The sequence below is a fragment of the Clinocottus analis genome, unplaced genomic scaffold (genome assembly GCF_023055335.1).
Source record: "Clinocottus analis isolate CAN_PGR_092001 unplaced genomic scaffold, fCliAna1.0.p SCAF_11, whole genome shotgun sequence".
NCBI lineage: Eukaryota > Metazoa > Chordata > Actinopteri > Perciformes > Cottidae > Clinocottus > Clinocottus analis.
Genome location: NW_027175832.1, coordinates 10,945,462 through 10,958,863, shown reverse-complemented (window position 1 = coordinate 10,958,863; position 13,402 = coordinate 10,945,462). Strand labels below are relative to the sequence as shown.

Sequence of the window (13,402 nt, the reverse complement as noted above, 5' to 3'; positions counted from 1 at the left end):
GCTTGTCTGTACGTGTGCTAGTGTGTGTGTGTATGTCAGAGAGAGAAAGAGAGAGCGCTGTGCGATTACAAGAAGAAATGTGTGTGTTAAAGCATTTCAGGGAGAATAGTTTGAAGGGGAATATATCTAAGAGAAATATGAGATAATAAAGTAAAGTCCGAGAGAGAAACAAGTGAAAACTCTAAAAGAAGTAGAAACAGTGTGTCTGTGTGTGTGTGTGTGTGTGTGTGTGTGTGTGTGTATGTGTGTGTGCGCGTGTGCGTGTGTGTGTCCTTCCCCTGAAACAATGGCCTACAGTTCCACTCAAAGCTCGCTAGCTCTCCACTGTATGTCCTCATACTGGCTGCTATACCAGCGTGTGTGAGTGTGTACTTGTACATCTATCTTTGTGAGGACCAGTTAGATTAGTGTTTTTTACCACCAGTGGTGGAGGAAGTACTGAAGTTTACTACTTAAGTAAAAGTACAAGTACCCAGGAAAATAAAAGTAAAAGTAATACATCAACAATCTTACTTAAATAAAAGTATAAAGTACTTACTTTTAAATTTACTTCAAGTATTAAAAGTAAAAGTACTTGCACAATGGGTTGTCTCACAATGTCGAGGGCTGTACCATTTTGATAAAGAATGCAGATATAGCTACTGGTAATAATTATGCCTCTACGGAAGTCACTACTCGTAATAATTTTAAGCAACAACATTTGTTTGTTGGAGAGGTTGGTGTACTTATTGTGCTTACTTTTCACACTATTACAATTCTGTGGATGACAAGTTATCTTCCAGGGATTATCTGCCAAGTGAATACCATTAAGCCTGACTCTAGATCCATGTTGAAAAGTTGTTTGTTAGTCGGGCTGTCTGTCGAATGTTCAAGCAAAACAGGCAAGGCTACCGCTAGTGCTGCTGCCAAATGCACACTCTGCTGTCATTGGAGCGAATAGAGCCACCTGATTGGTTTAAACTTCCAAAACAGCAACGCAATCCATATTCTTGTGAAGGCAACATTTTGGCGAAACTGTGTTCATAAAATGTAACAAACAACGACACATAATGTAGAAATGTAGTGGAGTAAAAGTATAGATAACAGCTGCAAAATGTAACAGAGTAAAAGTAAAAAGTATGCACTATTATTTTTACCGATGTAAAGTACAGATACTTAAAAATTTACTTAAGTACAGTAACAAAGTAAAAATACTTTGTTACATTCCACCACTGCTTACAGCCGAAGATGACGTCCACCAGAGCAGACTTTTATGAAAGTGATTGGCGATAAATTTGATAGTTGCCAACTGACCAACTAATGGATCTATCTTTGCAGCCTCACTAAACATAGTAAAGACATTTTTGTAAAGTGAGAACATTTCGGCCGATCCTCACTTCCTTCACAGGCCTGTTTTGTGGTTCAGACTTGGTTTTAAGGTTCAGGTTGGAGTGAGCTGTAGCATACGGTTAAAGGTCAGGCATTTAGTCGTGGCGGTTATGCTGCACTGTAAGTGTTGTGAAATGTGTCAAAATGCGTTGATGAATCAAACTGCTGCTGATCCGCCTGTAGGAGCGCAGGAAGAGGTCGTCATTCAGACGCTCTCCTTTGAGCTGTGCGTGCCTACGGATAATATTATGAACCCAGACACAAGGGTGTTTGATCTTCCAAAGTTTGTGGAATTTCCACACCAAGTATAAAGCAGAACTAGTGGTTATTTCAATGCAATGAGACAATCTTTCAAATGTTATTTTCTAACTTTATTATTAGGAAAGACTCAATAGCCTCAATGGCAAAACACACTGGCAGTGTATGACGCACATCAAACACTGGTGCCCGTTGTTTTCCCTGTCAGCCCCCACACTGGCAGCATCTTGACGTTTGACAGCGGCCAGTCAGTGAGGATACATTACCATCCGGTGACACTGAACTGGGTGATTTGGTGCATTACTTTAGAACCACGAGCCAATTGTTTCCATGAAAAGTTCATGCATATTGTTGTTTTCATGACACCTAATGAATACATGTTGTATTGTTGTATTACTTAGCCGGACACCTGTGTGTGATTGCTGTATCTTCAGATGGATTGCTAAGAAGACAGCAAAGTGTTCCTCAGTAAAGAGATCACTGTGAGGTAGATTGTGTACACAGCGCAGGTCTTTCTCACACAGAACTCGCACAACCAACTCCGCTATAACATATATAGAGTTACACATCAGTTAATTTGACTTCCACAAATTAGCTTTGACTCTAATTACTAATGTCAGTGAACTGGGCTTGTGAAAAGTGACGGACTCAATCACATACATAGAATACACATGATGAGGAAGTTACAGTTGCATTGATGACACACACAGGCAACCTGTGACGTTGAGAGGGTGACACAAAGCAGCAACGAGCAAACAAATAGTAAACTCAGATCCACCTCCCCTTTTGTCTCTCCAGCAACAGGACTATGGACCTGAGCCTGCGAGATGCTCTGGGTGGGGGCGGAGGTGGGGTCCCAGGTGGGGCCCCCGCTGAGGCCCTGCTGAAGAGAGACTTTGTGGCCTCGCTGGAGAAGGAGAGCTACGATGACAAGGTGGGGGAGACGGTCTCCAAGAGCGACTACCGGCCCTTACTGGACGGGAAGGACACCAAGAGCGGTGAGTTGCCGTAAGCAAGTGTTGCACGGGTGTTGCTTCTCTCTGACGTGTGTGTGAGTGAGTGTGTCGATTTGTTGTGTCACGCTATTATTACGTCACTCAATAAGTCGCAGAGATGTTTGAATATTGAAAAAAACAGAGCGCGCAGCGCAGCAGACGTCCAGGAGCTTCTGGTGCAGCCCATTGTATCCTCTCGTATGTCACTGCATAGTCGCGTTGCGTGTACAATAACTTAACGGCTAGGCTAACCGTTGTCGTTAGCTCGCTAGCTAGTCGTTCATTTCCTGTGTTTGAACGACGAGCTAGCCTTCTGGTCACTCAAAGCGCTTTCACGCTACATGACATCATTCAACCGAGGGATGCAACTAACGATTATTTGGTTGATTATTTTTTCAATTAATCGATTAATCGGATAAAACAATTACAATTTTAAAGCGTTCAGTTGCAACCTTTTATTACAAAAACAGAACTGACAGTGCAAATTCACAGTGCAACAAATCTTAACAATAAAAAAATTATAAAAAATAAAGGAATACAAATCAGAAAACAGGATTTGTCAGAACTTGTTCTTTACACTCTCAGACATGCACACTCACAGACGCACACACTCACACCTATGCAGACACATACACATGCACAGACACACACACTCACAGACGCACACACTCACACCTATGCAGACACATACACATGCACAGACACACACACTCACAGACATGCACACTCACCGACACACGCACACTCACAGACACATTCACAGAGATGCACGCTCACAAACACACACACTCACAGACGTACACACTCAGAACTTAAAGAACAAGAGATGAGAATTCAAAGAGTAACCGCTCAATGTATCAACGGATAACTTATGGACTGCACTTTACCTCAACAAAGGTTGTTAATTAGATATCGAACTACAAATCCCAGCAACACTTCCTCTGCATGAAGCCACATTATATCGGACTGTTGAACGCAGGTCTGTGTTCATCACCTCAGAGGAGATATTTACGCGTTACTTCTCTTGAAGCCTCCGCGGTATTTTAAAACGAAGACGTTATCTAACCCAACAGCGCGGCTCAAACACGAAGAATGAACGACTAGCTAGCGAGCTAACGACAACGGTTAGCCTAGCTGTTAAGTTATTGTACATGCAACGCGACTATGCAGTGACATACGAGCTACAATGCGCTGCAGAACCTCCTAGACTTTCTGTCTGCTGCGCTCCGCGCCACTCAACTGTTTTATTTAAAACTCAAACATCTCCGCGACTCATTGAGTGGCATAATAATCGCGCGACACAACGAATTTATATTGAAATTCGTTGCCAACTTTTTTAATAATACATTTTTTATCGATTTTATCGATTTGTTGTTGCAGCCCTAATTCACCCATTTACACCCTGATGAGGAGCTGCCATGCAAGGCGTGCAAGGTGTCACATCAGGACTATTGCACGGGGTGGTTTAGGGTGGGGGGTACAAGGTGATTGACAGGTCTCAAAAATAAGATGGCAACTGTCAAAATGCCATAACTTCAAAACATCAGTCCACAAACCAACGGGTGACGATACCATTGCTACGTTCACTTCTTAGAGATGTTCTCTTGTTAAGATCCAGGAATGCTGTATTACAAGTAAATGCCTAAACAAGTGTGTTCAGTCAACATAAGGGAAGGGACCTGGACCCACACCGTCTCTTCTCTGTCTAACATTAAAGCCAAGACAATTTATCTTTTGAAAGATGAGAGACGGCTGCTTTATTTGACGTTCATGCATCAGTTCATGTGACGTCTTGATATCGCCTCACATGATAATCAGAACCTAACCACAATTTGACATGCAATGCCATAGTTGTGATGCTAAACGCAGACGGCACATCCGAGTTGTGTGCACGTTTTATTTTTTTAATCCTTTATGATAAACATCCGGCTGTCGTATCGTCTCACATTGTCCTTGACATGCCCACGCACAGCTGGCGTAATAACCATCACCCAAAGCAGGCACACGTCCTTTGGCTGTGTGTCTACGTGTGTGTGTGTGTGTGTATGTCTAAAGTACTAATGACTATATACAGTTGGCCTGTAGGCTACTTTCTCGGTGCCGTATAGGAGCTGCGTACACTAAGGAAGAGGAAGAGATCGTGTCCGACAGCAGATGTTTTCAATTGTTGTCAGATCACAAATCCTCAGTCGAATGCATTTTACACCATAGACTCACATGTGAAAAGATATTAACTCACTTTCTTTTTCTCTCAATGCGGGCTCCACTGTGGGTTGATATCCCACTGTAATACATATTCCATTATTTAGTTACACCGTTGTATTTTTTGATCTCTGTATATACAGTGTGTGTGTGTGTGTATGTGCATATATGTATATACATATATATATATACATATATATATATATATATATACATATATATATATATATATATATATATATATATATATATATATATATATATATATATACAATTTTTCATCAGATTAATCACAGGTTTCTGTGGATTAATCATGATTAATCACATATTACCGATAATCTCGGTATATTTTTGTAAAAACATAAAGATTCATGATAAAAGACGGATATATACATTGTCATTTATACATTGGGGCACTGTTGTAAACAATGCAACTATAGGTCGTAAGGTGAACCCCGTTATCGTTTCATCCCGCTCCACAGTCGTGCATCTACGCGATCTTAGGTCATAAAAAAAGAATGGGTCGTGACCAAAAAAGTTTGTCGCTGAAATTCCAGTCGATTATTGATGCAGCGATGTTTTATGTCGAACTAGTTTCTTCAGAGCGTAACAGGATATTCGTCGCGAGTGGAGGTGACGAGGTGCTCAGTGTTGCCAGATTGGTGATGGCGTAGTATCGTACCAAAGGCTCAACATGGTTGTATTTGGAGGATAATTATCATGGATCTGGCAACCCTGAGATCGGTCGACCAATGACAGTTCTCTCTACCGTCAGAGCTCGCCCAAGAAGGTGGATCGTAAGATACCGTTTTAAAACTTTTAAGGGCGTAATTACTTGTTTGTGAAAGACTCAGAGAAACACAAATATCACACGAGGCAAAATCCCGGACGTTTTGGAATCCCTGACGGAGGCATTTTTTAGGTCTCAAAAAGAGGACATGTGCGGGAAAAAGAGGACGTCTGGTCATCTGGTAATTCTCATTACTCACAGAAGTCCAGTGATCCTGTCAGCGCCACATGATCCGTAGCAGACAAGTCATTTTCCGTTTTGTTCTTTCCAGCTTTATACAGCTAGTGGATTTTTGTCATGATTGTGTGTCTTTGCGGTGCTTTGATGCTCGGGTCCCCCGTTGCCACTCGCAAAACTTTGGTGAACCCCTCAACCTCAACAATATTAATTCCGCAACTGTGCTGCTCAGTTTGTCACAGGCAGACTTAGTGAGGGGTCTACGTTGTTTAGTGAGGCTGGTTTGACGCATTCCTCTTGAATTCCCTTCGCCGACCAACATGCTGCACGTTGAGATGTTAAGGCTGGTTGTGCTGGTGAAACGTCAACGTCTTCCCGAGTGAACATCTGACATCGACGTCTGACTGCATTAGAGCGGAAATAGTTCAATAGGAATATTAGAAGCTCATTCTGCGCATGCGTTAAATGCGTTAAAAAAAATGAACGCATTAATCCTGTAATTTAATCATAGCGCGTTAACACGTTATTTTTCACAATTCTAATATATATATATATATATATATATATACATATACATATATATATATATATATATATATATATATATATATATATATATATATATATATATACCAGTGGCGGGCCGTCAGGGCCAACTAGGCCTTCTCTGCTGGCCTAAACAGAATCACAAAGTTATAGCTATTTTATAATAAAAAAAAAAAGAAGCAACAAAAATATATATATATTCTATTTTATAATGTAACAGTTTTTCACAAATACACTGCATGTATTCTAATTATTTTTCCCTATTATCTTATGTTGTCATTGAGCAGCTCCTGTCTCCTGTCTGTTCCTCATGGCTTGCTGTCTGCTGGTTGTTCACTTGCCTAAAACGGTTCTTTATCCAATCAGATCTCACCTCTGTCTCTCTGTATGTCTGTCTCTCTTATTTCTCTCTTCTCTCTCACCGTCGGTTAAACAGTGACGGCCTGCAGCCTGGCCTGTCTAATCCCTGCACTGTGTGATTCATAGACCTTGCACAGTGCACACACACTTTAACAGCGATCAGCTGTTAAATTCTACAGCTGGTGTAATGACAATTTTCACGCTATTCACTGCACTGATTATATGTGTGTACACACACATATATATATATATATATATATATATATATATATATATATATATATATATATATATATATATATATATATATAGCAAAAAAACATGAAGTTAACACATGATCAAATAGTTAACGCCGTTGAAGGATTGCCAGATTAACCCCAAATTAACACGTTAATCTGCCCAGCCCTAATATATATTCTAGACACATAAAATGTGAGCGTCTGCAGCTGTTGCTGCGATGATTAAAGCAGTGTACCTGGTTAAAGCTTACATCCAGTCTAAAAACACAAGTACTTCCAGGTGTATGTCGTTGAGAGATGCTGTGAGAACAGAGTGTGACGAGCCCCGACACAAACTGAGTGGCAGAGCTCCATCTCCCTAAATGACTCCACCTTGGGAAGACAGACAGGCTAGGTAGCTGTGTGTCAGTCTGAGGATGTCTGCTGGAGAAGGGACATAAAAGGTTCTGGAGAACAACAATAAGGTGTTACGCTCAACAATAGACATGTATGGGCATATCTAGTCGGAGCGTCTGGGTACGTGTCAGCATCACTACGCATCAATGAGATCTGCTGTCTGAGACCACAGTTACATCTCTGTCAGCTCCTTTTTTTTCCTCCCTGACACGCTTTGGCTTTTTCTTCATTCTCCGCCTCGTCCCTGCTTCAGACCCCTCTCCTGTCTAGCCGGTTTATCTTTGCTCTGAGCTTTTTACTTTCATTTCATGTGGAAGCCTTGAAGTCGCTGGAGGCCTCAGCAGTAATGGAGGGGCAGTACCACACCTGACGCCTGCTGTGTGCACTGAAGGAGAAACCCAAAGCTCATCCATCCTCAACGTCCGGAAGGGCAAACTTCCTCCTTGAGCCTGTTTCTGCCCCTGCAGGCTTTTCTTTGACAGGAAGCAGCCACTTTTGACTCAAGGATTTGCCCGAGAGTTCTAAAAGATACTCATAGGCCGTTTCTCAATATGCGTTCTTCTCTGTACTTGCGTTCTCGTAAACTTTTGAAACGTCATCAGCCTGAGCCCAAGTACTGTTCCAATTCAAGCCAAGCACGGTAGAAATGCCCGGATGTGGCTCATAGTAACAAAAGCACTATCGTAGTGATTGAGCCTATTGGCCCGGCCACTTTTATGCTCTTAATCGCACAAAATGGTCTCTAGTTTTGTTATTTTAAATAGAGGGAGACACATCATGGAGCCTTTTTAAGTAAGTTATTAGAGCAATATAAACCGAAGATGTCTTTATCTTTACGAATCAGACTCATGGACTGACAATGGAAATTAAATCTCCTTGAAGTCCTTAAAATTGTATTTTTCTTAAAACAGCTGCAGTCAGAATATTTTGACTTCTTTAAAACTGGCTTTATTTTTTATTTCCTGAAAAATGTATTTTAACCCACTAGTTTGTAATGGAACCAGTTGAAACTGCATTTGCAGGTTGTTTTTCACGTTTAAGAAAATTAGGGTTTTTGATGCTCACTTATAGATATATATGAGTTTATAAACTGGATTATGTTGTAACTTAGTCTCAAGTGTTTTTTATTACTTATAAAGTTTCCATTAAAGGTTGAGAGGTTTAAAGAGTCTAGTAGTTGTAATGACATTAGGGATTTTATGATATTGTAATATATTATGATATACTTGTTTATTGTGAAAATATTCTTCTTACTACAAATACAAACTGCTTTCACAATGTGGTTTCATAAACACTTTTTTCATCCATTCACACGGGGTTCATGCAACACTTGAAAAGGCCTTTCTCTTTCATTCTGTTCGGTAGGTTCTAAATATACAGTATAATTTGACCTTAATTGTCCTTGAGTTGAAGATCACCTAGGTGTGAATAACTTCATCCAAAGATGGATATGAATAGATAGAATATGGCTGACTGGGCTTCCTGTTGGTCGCAGCACAACAAGGTGAAGTTGTGCTGCAGTCTTTGTCGTGCAAGGAGCTGCTGCTGAGGCATGAGAACACATCCCTGCAGTGTGTGTACTTTCACTGTTGGTATGCCTGGTACAGAACTGTATGCCTGTGGGTGTGTGTGTGTGTGTGTGTGTGTGTGTGTGTGTGTGTGTGTGTGTGTGTGTGTGTGTGTGTGTGTGTGTGTGTGTGCCTGTGTGTAAAGACACTCTGCAGTAGCATGGGTTTGTGTGTGTATCTGATGCATTGTTTTTTTTGCTTTTCTGAGTGGTCTGCATTTGTGTGTGTGTGTGTGTGTGTGTGTGTGTGTGTGTGTGTGTGTGTGTGTGTGTGTGTGTGTGTGTGTGTGTGTGTGGTACAGTACAAGTCACTGCAGACACATGTGACTGCAGTACATTGGAGCATCATTTCCAGAAGCTACACACACACGCAGCTATGGTGAGGTCATCACACACACACACACACACACACACACACACACACACACACACACCTTGGCTGTCACTGCCAATAGTTTGGATGTGTGTGTGAGTGCTGAGTTCAGCAGATATGTTGAAGTGAATGTGATGTAACTTACTTTTACAGCACTTTTGGAGCACAGCACTGATTTAATGACAGACAGACAGACAGACAGACAGACAGACAGATAGGATCTGAGGAGTATTATGGGTTGTAATGTAGTAGCAATATAGTTTGTTTTGTTTTTTTAGGGCTAGGCAAAGTAACGTGTTCCTATTGCGTTAACTTTTCAATCAATTAACGGCGTTAATTATTTGATTATGCGTTAACTGCATTATTATTATTTTTTTGGGGGGGGCCTCTTACTTTGATGGCGATTTATTTAGGTGCGCGTGCGCTTACGTAGCGTCGCCGGACAATTTGCCGACTTGAGCTTGACGTGAAAGCAGGTATTGTTCTGTAGTTTCTATTCTCAGCTGCTGCGTGTCGCTGAGTCGCCTCACAAAGCTTCACAGGCAGTCAGTCTACCTGCAGGCTCGCGCTGCAAGCGCCACGTCCCCGGATTGGACATTATTCGCGCATGCGCAAAGCCGCCGCTGATACCTGTCAGCTGTAATTCACATCTCCACCTCATTCAACCAGACGTCAGTGCACCTGTTCAAGACAACACAGACTGGACTTTTCTCACTGAGGAAGAAAAAATTGATTTTTTTTTTCCAACTTTGTCCATCCCTAATTTTTTTTTAGTTACAATAACTTTGTCCTCCCCTTTCACTACCTTTTCGGTAGTATAAGATCCATGTTTTTCTTGAACGACTTTCATATTTCAGTTTGGCAAACAGCTGCTGACAGTTTTGTTTTTGATTTGTGGTAAATAGTCCCCAACAAACGTCCCCTGGTGCCTCCTGTTTGAGTGACATTCTCTAAAAATTACAGTGCTTTACTCTTTAAGAACATTTTTGAGTCCTTTGAAAAAAATAATCTGTATGTTTTTCACCCGTTTTTTTTCAAGATTTAGATGAAAACCAAATACGGTTTAAGAGACTCAACGCATTGAGTCTGGTCTTGCAGAACATAGTCGGCCTTGTCCTTTAAAGTTTGAACTATTGCATTTATTGACAGCAGTCAGACCAGCGTCCAACAGTGTGTGACAGAAATAGAAGGATGTTTAAAATACATCTCATACAGTTTTGGCCCTTTCATTGAAAAAACAACCCACTGCCTTCCTCATCCCTCCCTCACATCTCCCTCTCTCCCCTCTCTCCCGCCCTGTTAAGTGCTTGTCTCTCTGCAGCGGTAGTGACAGCTGACGGAGGAGGGGATGCTGCACTTTGACATTAACCTTCCCGTGTCCTTGACTTGAGCAGCATACAGGCGCCAATATCAGCTTCATGAGACAGGGAGTGCCTGCAGACCGGCCACTAAGAAGGATGGACAACTATGTGTTATCTTTGTGTTTTTTTCTTATTTTTTATTTATTTTTGACATATTTTAGGGACATAAGGGTAAATAAAGGGGAGACATGGGATGAAAGTTAAAAATAAAATCAGTTTTCACTTGGTCAAGTGTTCACTGAAAGACAAGCAAGATTTATTCTTTAAACTCGTTTCCTCAACTTTAAAGTCACAAATCTTAAAATCCAGGACAATGCATTGCTCTCATGGTGTCGGTTACGGTTTATGTCTGTACCAGACATCACTTATTAGATTAGATGGAAACTGTAACCTTGCATTTTCAGCAGGCCTGTTAACACTGATTTGCTGAACAACTTCCCTGCATTACATGTAAAGGTCAAAATAGCTGCATTAATCATGGGTGGGCGAAGGGGGAGGGTTCAGGTTAACTATTGTCTGGTGAAAAAGGCCAGTCACACTTACAGCCAAAACTAAACAGGATCATTACATTTTTAGGGATGCAATTAATGTGCAGAGGTCTTGGCGTCAAAATCAATCTAAACTTTCTCTGGATGTTAGTTTTTGAACCTCGACAAAGGGGCAGACGGTGTCCTGGTTTTTACCCCGAGCGTTTTGCAGCAGGAGCAGTTGTTGGTTTTTCAAAAACGTGTGAATCACCACAACTACGAGAAGTCCTTGCACATCCAGTCATGAATGAGAACAAAAAACTTGATCAGGCAGATTTCGCCATAGACAGACACACAGACGCACACACGGGGGACGGAACGCATGATCCCCTCTCTGCTTTCCAGCTGGTGAAGAAAGAAACAAACACTGACATGCGCACAGCATGTAAAGTGAATGCAACGCTGTCTCATTGACCTTGTTGCCGCCTGTAAACTGACCCGTGAGATGTTCCTCTAAATATAGTAGAGGCAGCACGGTTGCCCGCAGGCAGGCGGATAAGATGGAGAAAGCTGTTCTGGTGCTCTGAGCTGAAGTGCTTCTGGGTTCAGCCTTGGTAACATCACTGTATGGCATATCGTCACAAAGTGCTCTTCAGCGCAGCCCTGCACGGCACACAGCCGCGCACCCTGACCTCTGGAAGAAGTGTACGCCGTTAGAGGCCCCGTCAGCATCCATTTAAAGGGACACTCCGACAGTTTGGTGCAGCGTTCCCATGAACGTTCCCCCAGAGAAACAGTGTGGGCCAGCAATACGTCTATATTCCTCTTTAAAAGTAAGGGGAACATTTTCGTAATCCAAAGGGCCTGAGCAATTAGAGCGGGGAAGCAGAAATGTTGTTTGACTTGTGGTTAATGACTTCAAGAGCCACTTTTAAACCCATGGAAATACTTTGCGTGTAGAAAAGACAGGGTTTTCGGTTTTCAGGTGTCAGGAAAGGATTCCCCTATAGCACACACTTTATTTTTCAAACCTGGTGTTACGAGCAAAGTCGGAAACAGCATCCATTCTGAAGTGCTTTGCGTGTGTTTACCTTGCACGCCAGCTGGATACTCGCTACATCTGGAGATCACACAATAAATCTTATTGTCAGGCTTTATTTAATGCGTTTGAACCACAGCTAGGGCTGCTGGGGCTTAGAAGTGGCAACACGTCGACGCGGTGAAGAGACTGTAGGCTCATGAGGAGCTCATCATAGACGCAGGAGCAGCTCTTTCACAACTCAAGTGTATTTTTATGGGTTATTTCATTCGAAGGGTTAAGGGCCTGAGGGTTGAATCACATGGTTTGTCAGCAGCGCCTGTCGGGAGTTCAAGAAGTGACCTGGACACCATTATACGTAGCACAACTGTGAATTGGAACGATGCCAAGAAGGAGGGAGTTGGTCAATCGTAATAGTGTGAAATACCAAGAATTGTTACTTAACAATGAGCCTCCAACAAGTCAGAATTGCTTGCTTATATCTAGGATAAAAAACAAAAACAAGTATAGGAACTACCAGGCCTGGATTGGGACAAAAATTCGGCCCTGGACTTTTTGGTCCAGACTGGCCCACCACAATCCGTGCGCAGATACTGTGCCAACTCGGTCCGGTGATGTACTGTACATATAATCACACAAGCCCTGAATAACACTACTATACTGAATAATATCAACAATATAATCAATGGGTGGGCTTAGGAGTCTCTGGTGAGAGAGATGATGTACTGTGCACAAACCTGGACGTGAAAAATGAAAACGTGACTTACGGAATATGTTTGAACACCCCTAATATGTATGCAGATGTTTAGTTGTAACAGTAGTTATTCAGTGTTTCATTAGTTTTAACTGTACAATGTGAAATGGGTCATTGTCTTCTTGTCTCTTATTTGATGTAATTTAATCTAAAAATTTCCACAAATAAGTGTTCAAAAAAAGAAAAGCAAGGACAATAAACCATAAACATTGACAGAAAAAAAGGTAAAGCATATTTGAACAAATTGGACAGTGGGCTTGAATAAAGTGTATTGATACTTAAAACACTTTAACCCTGGTGACCTGATTTGTAATTATAAAAATAGTGAAAAAGCAGATCTGCATGCTCAATCCACACCACCATGAAATAGTAGTTAATTAATCAGGATAGTATATTATTTTCCAACGTCTTAGAACTAGATTTACACCACACGCTATATATTATGTCAAGTAAAGTTCATAGACAATGTTTCTGAACATTTAGTGAGTGAGTGTTTATCCACAACATGTT

General features: G+C 41.5%; 1 protein-coding gene across 3 annotated transcripts in view; it reads left to right on the top strand.

Moving 5' to 3' along the window:
• LOC137801646 (microtubule-associated protein 4-like) overlaps positions 1-13,402 on the top strand; it is an 86,854-nt gene that overhangs the window by 13,439 nt on the left and 60,013 nt on the right. For all 3 annotated transcript variants that reach the window (XM_068598996.1, XM_068598986.1, XM_068598978.1), the window contains exon 2: positions 2,425-2,624. In XM_068598996.1, coding sequence (XP_068455097.1) covers positions 2,435-2,624 — 190 coding nt within the window. In that variant the 5' untranslated portion in view covers positions 2,425-2,434. The remainder of the gene's footprint in view (positions 1-2,424; positions 2,625-13,402) is intronic.